The 19,895-nt window shown below is 45.0% G+C and overlaps 1 protein-coding gene across 19 annotated transcripts in view; it reads left to right on the top strand.

Annotated features, from left to right (window-relative positions):
• EYA1 (EYA transcriptional coactivator and phosphatase 1) overlaps positions 1–19,461 on the top strand; it is a 172,610-nt gene extending 153,149 nt beyond the window's left edge. For all 19 annotated transcript variants that reach the window (XM_045007469.1, XM_045007472.1, XM_045007475.1 and 16 more), the window contains 2 exons: positions 1,844–1,944; positions 17,325–19,461. In XM_045007469.1, the coding sequence (XP_044863404.1) occupies positions 1,844–1,944; positions 17,325–17,405 (182 nt within the window). In that variant the 3' untranslated portion in view covers positions 17,406–19,461. The remainder of the gene's footprint in view (positions 1–1,843; positions 1,945–17,324) is intronic.
• The last annotated feature ends 434 nt before the right edge of the window (positions 19,462–19,895 follow it).

The following is a 19,895-nucleotide window of genomic DNA, read 5'->3' on the forward strand; positions in this document are numbered from 1 at the left end:
CATTGACTGAATAGACACACTGGATCTATGGCTTATTACAGCAATCTATAACCCACTACATGGGCAGCACCTGAGCCCCCCCCCCCTTTGGGGAGGCTAGCCATGCAGCCCCACTCCTTCTGCCCCTACTATCCACTACAGCCCTCCTGCCACAGCTGAGTTCTCACCTCCCACTAGCTTGATGGAGCATGGGTGGAGCCAGGGTTTGGTTTAGGGGAGGCTTAGCCTCCTCTGGTCTATTATACCCACCACCCATGACCCACTAACAATTCCCCCAGCTGTCTTCCCCCCCCACACACACACTTCCTTTCCTCCCTGTGACTGGAGGCCACTTCACCTTAAATGGGCCCTTGAAGTATGTGTTAACTACTTATGCTAGACAATCTGTTCCACCTTGTATTTAGCTGTGACACTCTGAGTATGCTTCCCAGACCTGAAGAGAAGCTCTGTGTAAACACAAAAACTTCTCTGTTACCAACAGAAGTTGGTCCAATAAAAGATATTACCTCATCCACTTTGTCTCTAATATTCTGGGACCAACACATTTATACCACCACTGCATGGTTCCAGATAGTAAAATGCATTGTAGTTTTTTCACTTGGCTGGGACATCCATGTTACTAGCTCAGATTAGCCCTAAGTGGTCAGTTACGTGAGCACTTTTTCGTTATAATCTGAGAAGAGGCATCAGTAATACAGTGAAACTCGTATTAAGCAACCATTCAAGGACCACCAAAATGTGGTTGAGAGTGGATTTTTTTTTATTAAAGGTGGCTAAGAATTTCATGTACAAAGCTGAAAGCAATCCCAGAAAAGATGAAATCCTGTTTCCTGGATACCCAAAGTTATTGTCTTGTTTGTGGAACACTGACAATAATACATTCTTACAGTTTGAATTCTTGAAACACAAATCCTTAGTAAAAACATATTTTAATATACCAAAATTCACTTGTTTCTAAAACACTGATCTATGCTTTAGACATACTGTAGGCGGGAAAAAAATTGTAAAATTAAACCTATATTGTGAAACTAAAATGATCTTTTACAATGAAAGCAGTTAGGCAATCTTGACTAATGACATCTGGATTTCCAGTACCAAACTTAAGACAATGCACATAACTATGAAGAGTGCAGTTTCCTGTTCACTAACTTTGGACCCAGTCTTGGGTTGGGATTCATTAGCATAAGCCTTTGGAGAGATCCCACTGAAGTAAGGAGTTGTGCTTATATTAAGTAACGACTCAGTGGAGAAACGAAAAAGGTTGTCTCCTGAGGGAGATGCTCTCTTTTAATTAAAGGTGGCTGAGAATTTCATGTACAAAGTTGAAGGCAATCCAATGAAGGATCAGGTCCCTTGTCTTTACAGATATACGACTTATGGGCATTTAAGTCCAAAGCATTATTCAAGAGGCTGGCTACAGACAAACAACGCAAAATTCCCCATACAGAGGGGAACTCTCTGCAATCATGAGCGTGTCATGGTGTGGGGCTTGCGCCTGATTGCCATAGGGAGAGGGGAGGTGGTGGGGCAGACTTCTGCTATGCTATGTCTATTCTCCACAAGTATAGACTCTATTAAAAGACCCTAAGTAGATCTTACAGCTGACTGTCAGCAGCTCTACTGGTGTCAGGAGCCGCATCTCTGACAGTCTGCTCTCACACCTATGCTGAGCACAGAATTGATGCAGGAGAGATTCTGCTCTGTAATCTCTCAGTGAGGGTAATATTACATTGCAAGTGCTTGGGGATATCTTGGATGGGTGCTTAATGAATGTGGTTTCATTATGTTCTCTCACCAGCTGTCATGTCCATGTCATCCTTAATAGTTTAAATTTCTTTTTCAGGAAAAGAAAGTTGTTTTGAGCGAATAATTCAAAGATTTGGAAGAAAAGTAGTGTATGTTGTTATAGGTGATGGCGTGGAAGAAGAACAAGGAGCAAAAAAGGTAGTAATTCTTTTTCAGTGCAGTTTTATTTCAAATGTTTGAAAGTAAAGATGTGCGTTTTCTCACACCTGGGATTGTATGCATTGCGGGTTGATTCTGATCACAGATCTATAATCGTGCAGCATTATAAAATTTGAACATTTTGACTGCTGGGCTAGTAACACACTCTGCTTAAAATTCTAGTTGGGTCTTGGATTTTGCTCTCTTCCAAAAGATGCATTAGGATAGCTATGTGTGTCTAATGTATCTGTATGAAACATGTTAAGTATGGATTCTGGTTTGACTAAAACTGATAATTCCACTTTTCTAAATGGCATCCCCCAATGCCATGAAATATAATAAACTTAAGCACAGCTATTACAATTTGTGTTGTTCATATACATTGCATTGTTTTGTGAATTTTACACCTTGAAAGAGTATTTGAGAACTGGAACACATACATTAATGTTGACCTCAGCCTGTACATAAATTGGGAGCCTGCATTTTCGGCCAAATATTGGTTATTTCTTACTATTCTAATCCCCGTTGCTTTAGCTTTGGCAGAAGATGCAGTTGAGTCTCTGATTGCATGTTTTTTTCCTTCCTCCATTAGGAAGGGGAAATATCACTGTCTTGTCTCTTGCAACGTGGAGTGTGCATCTCAAAAAGCAGTACTTTACGTCTTACTGCCAGGAGTTACTACTGAATATGTCAATCTAACAGAGTGCAGGGGGAGAGGGCCTGGTCTGAGATCTTTGACTGAAACCATAGAACATTATCCTAGCAAGTACAAAGAGAAGAAAAAATGGGAGCAAAGAGGCTTATCTTGCCTCATTTTCTCGTAAATTGCCTTTGCATACGCTCTCTCTTTCCCAACTTAAGATGAAAATCCCAGTGGCGATACTATATCTTTCTAGTAGCCATTTTTCAAAGCTTTCTGAATGGAGAGATGAAACTAATTACGCCACATGGCAATTTTACAAGATGTGACACTGAATAGTTTTGCAACATGAAATACCAACTTACATCCCTCTGAAACTTTCTGTATAGTTTCCCATCTTGTTACATCACTTTGCGAACTTGTCAGTTTCATGTGTCCCTTTGGCACACTAAAGTGAACAAATTCCTCCTTTCTCCCTTCAGAAATGCCTTTAATCTTTGCAGAGAAGTGTTCTGCTGTAAATGATTACATTTTAACAGCTGCATTTAAGATCAGGAAAAGCTGTTGTCTTTGTTCCTTTCCATTGCTCAGTGAAATAGTATTCCATGTAACAGTGACAAAAGTACTTCTTTCAGTAACACCTAATTCAGTAGTTTTTAACACCGTGCAGGAAGGCCTAACTAAGAAAGCCTTTCCGTTTGTTAAATGAACAGGTAGTAGAGAAAGCTCCCTCAGAGCATTTGTTCCATGTGTTCTTTGTTGCTGGAAGGAATGTTCAGATTTGGAGAATGTAGGAACTTGAGTATCTACATTCTCTGCTCCAGAGTGAGATTGTGACTCCAAGTTACAATCTCTCTGCCAGATTCCCTGCCGCTCTGGGAAGGGGGTAAACTTCACCCGGTCCAATGTACACTCCCTGGTGCATTGGCACAGCTAAGATGGCTGCCCTGTTGTGGGGACAGAGCTAAGATGCCACCTGTTCTACCCGCCTGTGTAAATTGGGAACACAGTGGGTCCACAAAGTCTATCCACGTTGTGGGTAACCAAGACAAGTAGATGAGGTGGGTGTCTTGCACTCCATTATGCCCCAGAGCCACTGTGCTAGCTAGACCACAATTTGACCGAAAATTATTAGATACGTGAGTGATAAACGCAGTGAAAAACTGTTCAGCTCTGAAGAATTATGTAAATCAGCACATTTTAGCAATACTAGAAGCACTAAACATTTGAGTACATATTTGTATTCAGATATGCGTAAATAAGGGGAGATAAAACTCTATTATACTATAAAAACACTTAACCTTCCACACAGAGAAGCGCCAACAAAATGATAGACAGTTTATAATGATTTAAATAAAAACTTGACAAAAACGGTGCAACTCTGAAGACACCTGATCCTCCACTTAACTTTTTATCGCATTCCATCCTACCTTCCCACCAATAATCTGTGTGCTTGTGAGTTTCTCAGGGGAGGGACTGTCTTTTTATTATCCCATTGTCTGTCAAGTAGCATTCCATGCCTTGGTCCATGAGTGAAGGCCCCTACGTAGTACAGCTCAATAATAAATGTAAACTTTCTATAGACCAGGGTTCTTTTCTTTTTCCTTGTTTGTAAAGCATTTAGCACTCCAGTAGTGCTGTATAATGAACAATATTGTTTTATTCACGGAAACCTCTATAATTTATTAAAGTAGCCAACTTATGTACTTCACAGATTTTTATTTTCTGTTCTAGTACTGAACAGTGATGAACTTCCAGATTAGTAAGTGAGAAAATGAGCAGGGCCGGCTCCAGCATTTTTTCTGCCCCAAGCGGCAAAAAAAACAACAACCCGCGATCGGTGGCAGCTCTACTGCTTCATTCTTTGGTGGCAATTCGGCAGTAAGTCCTTCCCTCCGAGAGGGACCGAGGGGCTTGCTGCCAAAGAACCAGAGGTGCCACCCCTCTCCTTTGACCGCCCCAAGCACCTGCTTGCAGCGCTGGTGCCTGGAGCTGGCCCTGAAAATGAGGATCTGTATTAAAAACCACTCCACTAGCAAACAGACCTGTTGCTTCATCATAGAAGGGTGGTAAAATGTTCCTACAAGCATAGGTGCCAGAACTAGGGGTGTTGCTGCTCCCCCTGGCTTGAAGTGGTTTCCATCATATACCGGATTTACAGTTTGGTTCAATGGCTCTAAGCACCCCAACTATACAAATTGTTCCAGCACCCCTTCCCACAAGTCCTTTATTTACTGAAAATGCTAGTTCAGTACAGGTGATGGATGTTAAACATTTATCTAAAATAAATTCTTGTAATTATTATAAAGCTGAGTCAGTAAATACATTAAATTAAGTTTATACTGTGTACAGTTCTTTTTTAAAAGATTTTCACAAGCCACATTTTTTCACTTTTGATTGATGAAAATAAGTGAGATACACTAAGGACCCTGCACCCTCTTATATTTCACTTAGCACTGGATAAGTCATGGTATTGTCACCTTTCCCTAAACCATTATTTCCTGAAAACTCATTTTTATAAGACAGTTGAAATACTCAGGCCTTCTTCTTCGAGTGATTGCTCATGTGTATTCCACAGTAGGTGTGCGTGCTCACCACGTGCTCTGGTGTCAGAAGTTTTTCCCTTGGCAGTATCCGTACTGGGGGGCACCGCGGCGATCCCTGGAGTGGCGCCTGTATATCGCGCTATAAGAGGAGCCACGGGCTCCCCCTACCCTCAGTTCCTTCTTGCCACCAGTGAAGGTATTCGGAACTTTGTGCTCCAGCTCTGCTGCAGCCTTTTCTTCTTGTTAGTGGTACCGTTCGTGGATCGTTTCTTCAGTTGTTAGAGTGGGCTCAGGACATGCCCCGTGCCCCAGGATTCAAGTCGTGCGACTCCTATCACCACTCTATGCCTAGGAGTGACCCGCACACTGAGTGTCTCCGCTGCCTGGGTGAGACTCACATCAGCGACCATTGTAAGATATGCAGGTCATTCAAGCCAAGTACTAAGAAGGAGAGAGACATTAGACTTCGAGCTCTTCTGATGGAGTCGGTGCTGGCCCCAACGCCGGCACGCCAATCGGACTTGGCGCCGTCCGCCACGTCGTCAGTGCGTGGCGAGGCCCCTTCGACCAGTCAGCGCTGCTCTCCTTCCAAAAAGCAAAGGAAGTGCCTTGCCACGCAGCGGCGCCATAACAAGGAAAAAGGGGAGGCTGGTTCCATGTTGGGCAGCCCTCGGTCCCCCCCCCCAGGCTCAAGGCCTCCGACTCACATGGAACGGAGCAGCCAGCACTTTCAGCCCATGCATCCCCACCGGTACGCATGCCATTGACGCCGGAGGTGATGCAGGCTGCGAAGGACATTATGAGCCTGCCAGTCCCAAGCACGCAGCCGGGCACGGGCCCCAGGTCTCGTGGCAAGCCTCCATTGGGTGCCCACCAGACCTCTCCAACCAGCCGCAGTTCCCACTCCAAGAATCGCTCCCTGTACCACTCGGCGCGCAGTGTCCACTCGTCTTGCAGCTCCCGCCCATCCTCAATGCCGGCCAGACCATCCGGGTCACCATCGGGACGGGAGTCACGAGGACCCTTGACGCCTCCTGCCAGTGAGTGTAGGCACCGGGAATGCTCCTCTGCGCGGCGTGAGTACCGCAGCCGCTCTCGACAGGATAGACGCCGTCGTTCTCATTCCAGCTCTCGATCCGTTAGACATTGCACTCGAGACTTCCCCCCGGGGTGCCTTGGCACCAGGGCACCAGACTTCGCATCACCGTCATGGGTACCGAAATAGCTCTTCGGGCGAGTACCGTTCCTCGACGTCGAGATCCAGGTCCCAAGGGAGACGGAGTCAGAGGCACCGTTCCTACCACTTCCGGGGCACCGTGCATTCATCAGCGACCTCGGCCTCGGTACCCGGCCACCCATCCTTGGTTCACGCTGTTCAGCTGGGACAGATAGTGCCATCGGGCTCGCAGCCGGGTCAGTAGCAAGGGGCCCATGGCAGGGACAGTGGTGCCAGTGGGCACCGTGGCCACCCTGTCCAGGCTGGCATCGGGCTCATTCGGTCGCCGGAGTGTCTTGGGCTCCATCGGCCTCGTCCGGCCGCCTACAGGACAAGTAGGCAGGTGACAAGTTGGCAGACCCATGCCTGGACTCTGATCTGGAGCTCGATGCTCCGGCACCATCAGAGGTTCTCAGCTCTGTGAGGGCCCTCTCCCCAGCACTGGACGACACCATAACGGCGCCTCCGCCATAGTCCCACAGGAGGACTTCAAGGCACACCAAGAACTGCTAAAGCGGTTGGCATCCAGCCTGTAGCTGCCGGCCAAGGAGATGGAGGGTCCATCTGATTCCCTCTTCAACGTCCTGTCTCCCTCAGCACCAGGCTGCATAGCCCTGCCACTGCACCAGGGTATTGCCAACATCTCCAACACCCTGTGGCGAACCCCTGCCTCCTTGGCCCCTATCTCCAAGGTGGAGATGAAATACTTCATGCCGACCAGGGACCACGAATACCTCTATTCCCACCCAGCACCCAACTCGCTCATGGTGGAATCGGTAAACCACAGGGAGCGAGAGGGCCAGCCCGTGCCCACCCCCAAAAATAAGGATGCCAGACAGCTGGACTCCTTTGGGAGAAAGATTTATTCCTCTGCGAGTTTCCAGCTTAGGGTAGCCAACCACCAGGCCTTACTGAGCAGGTATGACTTTAACCTTTGGGAGTCTCTGCCTAAGTTCGAGCCCCTCCTCCCGGATTGGGACAGGAAGAACTTCAAGGTGCTGCTGGAAGAGGGGGCAGCGGTGGCTAAAGCAGCCCTGCAAGCGGCGTTGGATGCAGCTGATACCGCAGCCCGCTCGATGGCTTCCATGATTTCCATGCGCAGGGCATCATGGCTCCTGTTGTTGGGACTGTCGACAGAGGCCCAATCCCTGATGCAGGACCTCCTGTTCGATGGGAAGGCGCTCTTTGCGGACCAGACGGACATCAGGCTGCATGGGATGAAAGATTCCCGCATTATCTTGCAGACCTTGGGCGTCTATGTCCCTCTGGCTAAGGACAAAGCCAAATCACTTCCGGCAGCTCAACCTGCGAGGAGCAGATACGAGCCCCCGTATAAAAGACCCAGAGACCAGAAATGCCGGTCTCACTGGCAGTCCCACTCTACCCCGCAGCCCTCCAAGGGCAAGAGGCAGGGAAAGAGGTGGTTTTGACTATTTGCAGGGGGGCACCGGGCCTGTTGCCAGGGAGAGCCCCCATTTAATAAAGTTTGCATTCTGCAACCAATTGTCTGCCTTCCACAGGGTGTGGTCCCACATAACATCAGATCAGTGGGTCCTCAGTACCATTTCCAAGGTCTACATGTTGCAGTTCACTCATCCTCCATGGTGGCCCCAGGGGACCCGGAGCATGTCCGTCTCCTGGGGCAGGAGGTGGACCAGCTACAGCACCTGGGGGCGGTGGAAAGGGTACCCGTAGAATTCCAGGGCAAAGGGCTCTACTCCCGGTACTTCCTGATCCCGAAGGCCCAAGGCGACATCAGACCCATCCTGGACCTGCGGGACCTAAACCGGTTTCTAGTCCGTTCCAAGTTCCGCATGCTGTCCCTGGCCTCTATTATCCCCTCCCTGGACCCGGGGGACTGGAACACGGCCCTGGACCTTCAGGATGCATATTTTCACATCCATATATTCGAGGGGCACAGGCACTTCCTCCGCTTTCTATTGGGGATGGACCACTACTGGTTTGCGGTCCTCCCGTTTGGCCTATCCACGGCACCTAGGGTCTTTACAAAATGTATGGCTGTGGTAGCGGCCTATCTCAGGCGGGAGGGGGTACAGATCTTTCCTTACCTGGACGGCTGACTCCTCAAGGTGGAGTCCCGCTCCGGGGTAAAGACCCACGTGGAACTGCTCCTATCGACATGCGCCAGTCTCAGCCTAGTGGTGAATGAGACCAAATCAACATTAGTTCCCGTTCAGCGCATATAGTTCATTGGGGCCCTGCAGGACTCCTCGAGGGCCACAGCCTCTCTCCCCTTGGACAGGTTTGAGACCCTAAGGGATCTCATTGCCTCAGTCACGGCTTTCCCGGTGACCACGGCAAGGGCGTGCCTTCGAATTCTGGGGCACGTGGTGGCGTGTACTTACGTGGTCCACCACATCAGACTTCGAGTGAGGCCCCTCCAGATCTGGCTAGCCTCCCAATTCTCTCAAGCTCGGGATGGCCTAGACAAGTGCTCATGGTTCCGTCCCCGATACTGGCTTCCCTTCAGTGGTGGTCTTGCCCGAGCAATATGCTGCAAGGAATTCCCTTTCGGGATGCAAGCCCGTCAATAGACCTGCTGTCCGACGCTTCAAACCTCGGCTGGGGAGCCCACACAGGGAAGGTGCAGACCCAGGGAACGTGGTCAACCCCAGACTTGTCCCTTCACATAAATGTCAAGGAGCTCAGGGCAGTGCGGTTGGCGTGCGTGGCTTTCTACACGCACCTCCGCGGCAGAGTGGTCAGGGTGCTCATGGACAACACCTCCGCCATGTACTACATCAACAGGGCTTCCTCTGCCAGGAAGCCCTGAACCTATGGGAGTTCTGTATAGCCCACGATATCTCCCTGAGGGTGGCCCACCTCCCGGGCGTCCGCAATATGCAAGCAGACCGCCTCAGCAGGGTCTTCTCCCCCCAGTATGAGTGATCGCTCCACTCAGAGGTCACTCACCAGCTTTTCCGAGTTTGGGGAGTTCCCCATATCGACCCTGTTCGCAACCCGCCAGAACTGGCGTTGCCCCCGGTTCTGTTTCAGGGGAGGAGTGGGGAAGGGTGCGATCTCCAATGCATTCCTCCTACGATGGTCGGGCCAGCTCCTCTACACCTTCCCCCCATTCCCCCGATCGCCAAGGTCCTTCAGAAGGTGAAGGCAGACAAGGCGAGAGTCATTCTCATAGCCCCGGCATAGGCCCATCAACACTGGTACGGGCCCCTCCGACGCCTCTTGGAGGCCCCCCTGAGGGCGCTGCCACTCCACCTGGACCTCCTCTCCCAGGACGAGGGCCACCTCCTCCATCCCAATCTCGCCGCTTCCACCTGACAGCATGGCTGCTCCGTGGCTGAACGAGGAGAACAGGTTTTCGGAGCAGGTAAGGCAAGTCCTCCTGGAAAGCAGGAAGCCGTCCATGCGTCAGATGTACGTGGCAAAGTGGTTCAGGTTCGCCAGGTGGGCGACTGAGTGGGGGGTCTCCCCCTCCACCACGCCTCTCCAGCTTATCCTGGACTACCTCCTAGGACTGGCACCTGCCTCGGTCAGGGTGCATCTGGTGACCATATCGGCCTTCCACCCACCGGTGCAAGGACATTCAGTCTTCTCCCACTCGATGACCTCCCACTTCCTGAAGGGCCTTGACCATTCATTCCCGCACGCTAGACCCCCAGTGCCGCAATGGGACCTAAGCCTGGTCTTGTCCCGTCTCACGGGACCTCCGTTGAACCCCTGGCCATGTGTTCCTGGTCTCACCTCTCATGGAAGGTGGCCTTCCTTATAGCAATCACGTCAGCCCGACGTGTCTCAGAATTTAGGGCCTTGATCTCGGAACCCCCCTATACAGTCTTCCACAGGGATAAAGTCCAGCTCCGCCCACACCCGGCGTTCCTCCCGAAGGTGGTTTCTGCCTTCCATATGGAACAGAGCATTTTTCTTCCCTTGTTCTGTCCTAAGCCCCATTCCTCCAACGAGGAATGCCACCTCCACACACTCAATGTGTGTGGGGCGCTGGCTTTTTATCTGGATCGGACCAAGCTGTTCTGGAAATCCTCGCAACTCTTTATTGCCTCGGCTGAATGGGTGAAGGGGCAGCCTATCTCCACCCAGCATCTTTCCCGCTGGATCACTTTGTGCATATGCACGTGCTTTGATCAGGCAGGAGTGCCCCCGCCACTGATCATTAGGGCGCACTCTACGAGGGATCAGGCCTTATCAGTGGCCTATGTAGCCCATGTCCCTATCCAAGACATCTGTAGGGCAGCCACTTGGGCCTCAGTTCACACATTTACTTCGCATTACGCGATCGTCTCCCAGTCTAGGGGTGACGCTGGGTTCGGCAGGGCGGTACTTCGTCCCGAGCTCTCGTGAACTCCTACCCACCTCCAGCAGATATTGCTTGGAATCACCTACTGTGGAATACACATAAGCAATCACTCGAAGAAGAAAGGAGAGTTACCTGTTCCGTAACTGCTGTTCTTCAAGATGTGTTGCTCATGTCTATTCCACACCCTGCCCTCCTTCCCCTCTGTCAGAGTTGTCCGGCAAGAAGGAACCGAGTGTGGGGGGAGCCCCTGGCTCCCCTTATAGCGCGATATACAGGCGCCACTCCAGGGGTTGCTGCGATGCTCCCTCAATATAGATACTGCTAAAGGAAAAACTTCCGGCACTGGTGAACGTGGCGAGCACGCACACTTACTGTGGAATAGACATGAGCAACACATCTCGAAGAACGCCAGTTACAGAACAGGTAACTGTCATTTCACGTTCATAGTACAGACCAAGAAGCAATATTAAATTGTGGAGCCTTCTGTGGATCAATTCACAGAACACTTGATGTACTTAGGATTTTAGAGTTTAAGGTCGTGCCACATGAAGGTTGCCATCTTCCTGCATCTGAAGGCTGCTAGAGTGACATAGTAGATACCAAAATAAGGTGACACTGGTAGGCTTTTTTGCAAGAAAACCTGCTGTCTTGTCCCAGCCACTATCACTATGCAACTCCATTTTTGGTACCACGGGCACTGTTCTTTGGGTTATACATTTGGAAGCAAATTTGCAAAATATTCTTACTGAAGGTAGAAAACAGTCTTTCAGCCCAAAGGATCCCTCAAAAAGATTTTCACTAAGTGCATATAGCAATCAGGGGAAGGAGAATTGCCATGTGGATAAGGCATTGGATCTAGGTTCAATTCCCTGCTCTTCCACAGATTTCCTGAGAAACCTTGGGCAAGTCACTTAGTATCTCTGTTCCTCAGTCAGTTCTCTATCTGTAAAATGGCAATAATGCTTCTCCACCTCACAGGGGAGATGTGAGAATAAATTCATTAATATTTGTGATTCATCATGTATTATAATGATGGGTATTCAACACAGCCACTGTGTAATAACTCACAACACACTACACATTTTTATTTCAGGACAGGAAGTGAAGAAGATTGTCATATCCAGTTGATATCATTGGGTGATTTAAGTAGTCAGAATGTAATTAACCCACATTTCAGTTTGGCCAAGACACTGGGGATAAATTTGCCATCCTTTCAGAGGATTAGAACTTGGATCTAGAATGACCACAGGACCAGAAGGGAAGATTTAGGTCCTATAATTTGTCAGAAAACTGGCACCTACAACAGCACAGTATATCTTAGCACAGTGCAGGGGTCTTAGCTAAGTACTTATTCAAGTGCTTTATCACTTCTTCCAGCATCTAAGGAAGAGTCTCTACTAGGTATTGACCAGTCCCTAATCTGCTGAGTGAGGTCTAACCGAACCACAGCACAAGGTGGCATGACTGAAGGCACAAATGTGTGGACTTTTTATTCATATTCCCTACAAAATCCCAGGTATAAATTTCTTTGTCATGAGCAAATACTTCTTTCAGGAAACAGTGCTATGCAATCAAAAAATGATGTTTTGCAAAAATATTTGAAACAAGATTTTTCAAAATTACTTTCTTTTTGTTTTGTGCTTGATAGAAAAAATAGTTTTTCTTGTTTCGAAAAGGAAAATCCCCCCTTTTTTTAATATATATATTTCCTACATAAAGAAGTGAATTGGATTTTACTCAGACTGTCAAAATGAAAATTTTTGAAAATTTTGTCAACATTTTTTGTTTCAAAGGTTCATCACAAAATTGAAACATTTTGAAAAAATGATTTTCTTCAGCAAAAAATGATCAGGCTCCCATTTTTTTTATTTCAAAAGTTTTGTTGAAAAAATTACAACTAGCTCTGTTGCATAATATATAGTTTTAATAGGCAAAATGTTCAGACTTACAAATATTATGGAAATCTCATTCTGACCACTAAAATAATAATAGAGGTAAGTACATAGAATCATAGAATTGTCAGACTAGAAGGGACCTCGAGAGGCCTTCTAGTCCAGTGCCCTGCACTCAGGGCTGGACTAAGTATTATCTAGACCAGAGGTTCCCAAACTTGTTCCGCCACTTGTGCAGGGAAAGCCCCTGGAGGGCCGGGCCGGTTTGTGTAAATGTTGCGTTCGTTTGACATTATTTCTTCTTGACAAATCCATGCTGACTGTTACTTATCACCTTATTATCTTCTAGGTGTCTCTAAATTGTTTGCTTGATAATTTGCTCTGTAATCTTCACATGTTACACTAATCAATAATTATATTTACTGTATTCCACATTTTTATTAGATATTAATGCAGTCCAGTTACACTCACTGCCATTAGGCATAGCATTTGCATTTGTATGTGAGGTATTACCGATTCTCAATATGCTTAGAATAGAAAATACCTGAAGTGTATCAGATTCCACCGTGTGGTAAGTGTTAGCAAAAACTTACTTTTTAAAGGCAATGTCTGTCAAATACCTATGAAAATAAACCAATGAAAGCCCTTCCTTCCAGGTCATCCAATGAAAAAAGCAAATGCTTTGAGGCTGAGTCCCAGAGCTGTGTTGCTATTTTCGACAAGTTGGATTTGTCATTATCTGCCCATTTTGTAGTGTTTTATAGAGGTTTGCTAATCTGGGAGTGTTCTCTGTGGTAGATTATTATTATGAATGTTTGGCTTGTAGGGTATATACTACCAAAAGATAAAGGTGCATAGATAGATTTCTACAATAACTTAAGTTACCTTATTTAAGGTGAAAATCAATCTTTTTTTGTATTTTCGGACCACGGCAAGATTCCCCTCCCCTCCTTCCCCAGAGATGCAGTATAAAATGTATACCATTGAGTGAAACTCATAATGCTCTGATCTTGCCAGGTCAGGCCTGTTAACAAAATTCCAGTGTAAATTGACATATGCTTGCAGCTACAGCATTCTTGGCATGTTTCCATTGTTGGCAATGTAAACGAGGGGCCCCTTTGGCCTACATACAGAAGGCTTGAACATAATTATAATGCCTAGCATTTACATAACTCTTTTTCATAGGCCCTTTCAAGCATAATTATTCCTCACAATACTCCTGTCAGATACATAAGTAGAATTATCCCTGCTTTACAGATAGGGAAACTAAGGCAAAGAGAATTTAAATGATTTTCCAAGACCGGTCAGTAGCCCAGAAATAGCCCCCTGGAGATTTTGGTCCTGAATCACACCCCAGACTACAGAGACTAATCCATAACCTATACTGCACATGGACAGTACTGTGATTGTTGGAGCTTCGTGGAGGTGTGCCTAGTGATATTGGGGGTGAAGGGTTCTTTTTGAATGCAGAACGGGGATGGTAGGGGGAGCCCAGGTCCTCCCACTCCTCTGGGCACTTGTCCAGGGCCCTGTGTGCGTTAGCAAACACTAGACACCCCAAGGCCATTTTACAGCTGTCCTCCCTGGGACACCTCCAACATCCCACTCTGTGGTCCAAGCTTCTGAGCTGTCTGGCTTCCTTTTGAGCTCCACCTCCATCTGGAGCATGCTCTGCAGGTGTAGCAGGGTGGAATCATCTGGGTCTAGAGTTGTTCTTTAACCACTTCAGCCCTAGTGTGGAGTTTATACACCCTGTCACAAGTACAAAGGAGTAACAGTGACTTAATTTATTAAATAGTTTGACACAAGTTCTTTAGCTGCTTCACATATCTGATGAGTACCCAGCATGACACTAGGGGTTATTACTTGGGAGGCAGTATGATCTAGGGGGCTGACCATGGAGCTAAGAGCCAGGAACACCTGACTATAATCCTGCCTGTGCCATTCATTTATTTCTCTTTGGCGCTTGACTTCTTAGTAAATAGCAAGATGCTTTCTACCATGTCAGTCACCATGCTCCATCCGCTGTACATTGTTTGCTCATCTTTTCCTGGCATAATTGAGTGGGGAGACCTGGTGGCATGTGTGATTCAAAAAGAGAAGCAGGGGACTGAGGTTCCTGGCTGGCTAATCAGAGAAGGAGAAGTGGTGCCTAGCACCAGACAGAGAGGATTCCTGGGAGAAGAGCCAGATGGAGACAAGGGAGGAGAACTGCAGCAGCTCAGGCGAGGTGCAAAAACAAATGGGTGAAAATGCAGCCAGCTCAACTAGAACAGCATAAACCTGATGTGAACATAAACACTTCAGCCTTGGGCATCATTTGGCATCAACAATGTGTTTGGTATCATGCAAGACTTACGGTGTTTACAGTTCCTGCTACAAAGATCTTGCTGTCTGAGGAAAATAGACACAGAGAAGCCAAGATACATCGGGAAGCCCAGACTAAGTAATTAGCAACTTTTTCCCCCGAACCTTACTGTTAACTCATTTTGTGTCTTTAGGAGGGAGGAGAAATGGCTTTGCGGACCAGAAGAGGGAGGTTATTGCATGCATATGGGGTGATGTGGAAATCGGCATTGAGACAGTCGTGTTGGAAATGGATGAGCAGGACATCTGGCTGCCATTGCTGATGGAGCTTGGCATGGAGATGACATAATGGGAATCTAGGTTGAAGATGTAGGGATTTTCTGTCCTCTAGTTAGTTGACCATTTAGCCCTTCTCTGAGGAAAGGGCTAGTGTTTCTAGATCTTTTAGAAGAAGGTTAAGCATATACTTGAGCTTTGTCATACTTCTATGGAATTCTCCTCCCAAAATACCTTAAAGTACCCTATTACCTCTGCAGATCAATAGCTCATGGCTCATTTGTTGCTCTTCAGGTTGAAGTGCGGTTAGCTCTTTTTCAAGGCTTTGTGACAATCTGAAAAGGATAGAGTTCCCCTCTGCCTTTCCATCAGGGCTTCTTCAAAGATTTTTTTTTCTTCTTATAAAGCTCACCTGCTCTGTATTACAACATTCTGTGGAAGCTGGCTGCCTGTGTTTGCTCCCCACTTTTGCCCTACACTCATTTCTCAGTCTTCAGCTACCCCAGGGCTCCCTGATATTCCTTTGCCAGTTGATTAACACTCTCCAACAAGGTCCTGCTGCAGCATGGTATTTCACTCGATAGTGGGGCAATGGTTGCTTGTTTTCAGTCTCCTCAACAGGCAATATCAATTGTTTCTAGAGGCTGGGATTTTCAAAGGAGCCAATGTAAATTTGGCACTCCCATTTATTTTCAAAGAGATTTACACACCTGACTATCTTAAGCTCCTTATTTTTCCAGTCTTATTTTTTTCAGTCCAACCCAGATCATCATGATGTTATTGCCAGGCTTGCAACAAAATTCTTCCACCATTATTCATTGCTTACACAGTGGTTTACACAAAACTCTCCAGACAAAGAACAAATTATGGACCCATGTTGAGGATCTTACCATCTAAATTGCATAGAGTAACATATTCATGCTTTACAATAAACAAGGGACTAGAGAGAGTATAATGGATCTCTAAGGTTTCAAGACTGATGTATAGCTAGACATCTTGCAAATTAGGAGAAGTGGCCAGAATGAAAGCCAGACAGAAGATGCACTTTAAGGATAACCATGGGTAAAATCCTGGTTCTGCCATTGACTTCATTAGGACCAGGATTTCACCCGTGAACTTTTGAGGAGGGATTTGAGGGAGAATAAAGTTGCATGCCCCAGAAACTGTTCTTAAAGTGCCACAGAATCCCAGAAGCCATTGTAATGCCTACATTGTTCTCAGTGTGTGCGCTCAAATCAGCTGGATGTGAGTTGAACCAATGAAATATTAAACATGTTAATCGTAGCCTTGAGATTATTTGTTGCATTGAAACTATTTTCCTATGGGATTAATGGAATATTTTCTCTGACAGAGGAGATAATTATCTTTCTTTTATTTATGATAAACTTCTTGCTGACCCTGTAGTGCCTGCTTTGCAGTTTAAGGATAGTGAGTTTTCACAATCAGATTTTTACCCTTCATGGATGATGTAATCTGCGTTTGTCCCCCTGGTATTTATGTCTTTAGTTTATTCAGGTGTCTTGCAAATATGTTCAAGATTTAGACCTAGATTTTTTTTAAGCTAATGGGGAAAAAATTAAACATTCATTTTAAAATTCTCCCATATGGAAAAGCTGTTTTAAGGTCAGTGCAAACAATAACCAGCATAATACAAACCACCAGGAAAAAATTACTTTCTGCGTGATTTGAATAGCATATTGATGTATTCTGAACCACTGCCAATGAGTTCTTTAACTCACCTGCCAGTAACAGTTTCTCAAAGACTAAACATGTTTTGACAGTGAACAAGTTTATCTTCATTTTTTTTGTCAACAAGTTTCATCATTTTTTGGTATATCCATGTATTTCATGTGCAGGATAGAATGTTTTCCTTGTTTCTATAGAAATATATTTTGTATTTCAGAAATTTACCAAATCCCTTTTTTTAGGAAAAGGAATTTTAAAAAATTACTCTTTAAATAAGGCCTACTAATGTGATTTAAAATTAATAGATTTGATATTACTGAGAATTCAAGTTAGAAGCACTGAGAAATATTGATGAGAAGAGAGATTATGAATTATTATAGCTCATCTTGAGTCATACACAGAGAGCAGCTGAAGTATTGCTGTCTTCTTGCAGTGCTACCTTATTCTTGCAAAAGACCATGGGGTGGGCCTGCAGACCAGAATGCTCAGTTTTTTGACATTGTGTTTCTTCTGTTCCTAGCATGCCATGCCATTTTGGAGGATCTCAAGCCACTCTGACCTTATGGCCCTTCATCATGCCTTGGAACTGGAATACTTGTAGCAGCTTAGCAGCACTTTGAAACCCCAGAACCTCCCTTATGCCCATGGACAGTATGCCTGTGTCTTGTGTCAGCATTGGACTACAGAATTTTGTGATTTCAACATGTTGATGTACAGCTGCAATTGGTCTTAACCTTTGCCCTTTCAGTAAATGGAGGAGCATGCCTTTTTCTTCAGAACAGCTGTTGACTCTAGTATTGCGAATCCAATGAAAACAAGCCATGAGAATGTTTTAACAGCGTTTTACCATATTTGATACAAAAAAAAAAGGTTCATACCTGTGAAGAAAGAAAGGACCTGCAAATGCTTTGTAGTTTTTAGAATCTTCAATGTGACACACACAGCTTCTTCAACACAGCAAACTTGATTGCACAATGAAGACTGAATTTTTCAAAATACCAGTGGAGTAATTTTCTTGTAAAGAAGGTTTACTTTTTTGGTTTCTCATACCCAGGGTACTCTGTACATCTTTACTTATTTATGAACAGACTGTGTTTTGACATCATATAACTGAGGATACGTTTGATAGGATTAAGGCTATTTATAAGCCTTTGTCTCATGATACAGCAAACACTTTTGATTTTAGCACATTGCAAAGTAGTTTAAAGTATGTCTAATTTAAACAAATAGGTACATCACTGAGACAATCATGTACAGGAAGAATTTTTTGTGTAAATTTGTAATAATGGATGATTCTTTTACATATTGTTTAAGTAAATGCTATTGAGAGGTAGTAATGCCTTGTTGGTGAAGTCTGAGGCAATGTGTACACAGCTATTGTGCAGTGCCTTATCAGAGTGTTGGGTATAAATATGTAGATAATGGATTTTTTAGATAAATTTGTCAAGACCAAAAGCATGGATGTCAAGTGTCAATAAGGAATTTGTTGTTGTTCTTTTTTCAGCTTGTTTCTCTTTTTCCCCCTCAGCTATTCGGACTATAAAATGATGGTTGCCAGGTGTCCTCATTAAACACGTACACAGCACTACACAACTTAATTGAAGAGGAGTTCCTTACTGTCTTTCATTTTCTGTTTTAATGCTAATGTATTAAATCTCCTTAAAGAATTGAATAATGAATCAACAGACTCCTCCCAAAAAAAGAAGTTAGAGAATAGAAAATACATTATACAGTGGTATTTGAGTTGGAGACTAACAAATCAAAGTTTTCATGTTGTCAGAAAATCAAAAATTACAGCATGTGCTTTGTTTTACATAAGTTAGAAAAGAGTATTTTGGAGAAACTGAGCAAAACATAATTGTATGCAGTGTACACACTTCAGTATTTTTTTAATTCTCTTCCACCAGGAGTCAGATTTTCCTAGTGTGTAACATCCATTGCCGGCAATGGACACAGTGAAATAGTTGTCACCAACCAAGGATGTAAAATTTCCATAGTCTCAATTAATTTCTATGATCAGGATAAACTGTGTCTGATCTATGAGTTGTGACTTTTCTAAATCTTAAAGGCCATGAGCAATGTCAGCTAAACTGAGTCTGACATCTTGGCCTGAATTGTACCAGTTCCATTTCCCTGATTTCTGTCTTTTCATTAAAAAGAAACCTCAGCTTTCTTGGTTCATTCTTCAAAATTTACTCCCCCTTTCTATTCTTCCCTCCCACCCCACCCTCCCCAAAAAACAACACCAGCCTTTTAAACAGCTACCTGCAAAGCACCAAAGTAGCTGCGAAGCAACACCCTCCTGTGTTGGAGGATTCATATTGCTGCTAGTTAATCATTTGTGGATTTTCCAAATTGCTGAATTATCAACTAAGGCCCCTGTCTCGCTAAGACTTACACATGTGCTTCATTTTACACATTAGTGTGAGTAGTTCTAACAAAGTTAAGGGAATTACTCACAGTGCATAAAGTTTAAGCACATGGTGTGTAGTTCTTTTAGGATTGGGGCTAGAATTAGATTTTTTTTCTTTGCTTCAAGCAAAGTAGAGAGTGACAGTTTTTTGTCTTTTCAATTTTTGTAGTCATTTTGCAGACTGAAAAAAAAAACAGTTTAATCTTGGCCTTATTGTACAAAAAGGTGTGTTGTGTCCACAATTGTGTACAGAATTTTTCTTCATTAACTTTGTGTTTTAAATTAATAAAATTGATTTGTGAACTAGTAAACAATTCTCTGAGATGTAAGTATTTGATTATTTTTGCCATAGGTTCGGAAGGAGGTAGCACCTCTCATTTCTTTGCTATCTCAAGAAAAAAGATGCTCACTTGTCTATGCTACCCAGATAAGAAGCTCTATAGAACAGCAACCATGCCGTGATAAAATACCTTGGCTGTAGAAGTGTAAACTGGATGGGCAGCAGCTGCTTCTCTGTCAGTGGGTGCTAGAGAAGAACAATATAGAATAGCCCACGAGAATGGGAATCAGAGTGCACTGGCTCGTCTTTTGTTTAAACTCGTGACTGAATTTAGTCCTCATAAAAGCAAGGACCTTGGGGTCCGTTGAAGTAGAAGAGAGTTGAAATTACCTGAGGCA

The sequence above is a fragment of the Mauremys mutica genome, chromosome 2 (assembly GCF_020497125.1).
Source record: "Mauremys mutica isolate MM-2020 ecotype Southern chromosome 2, ASM2049712v1, whole genome shotgun sequence".
NCBI lineage: Eukaryota > Metazoa > Chordata > Testudines > Geoemydidae > Mauremys > Mauremys mutica.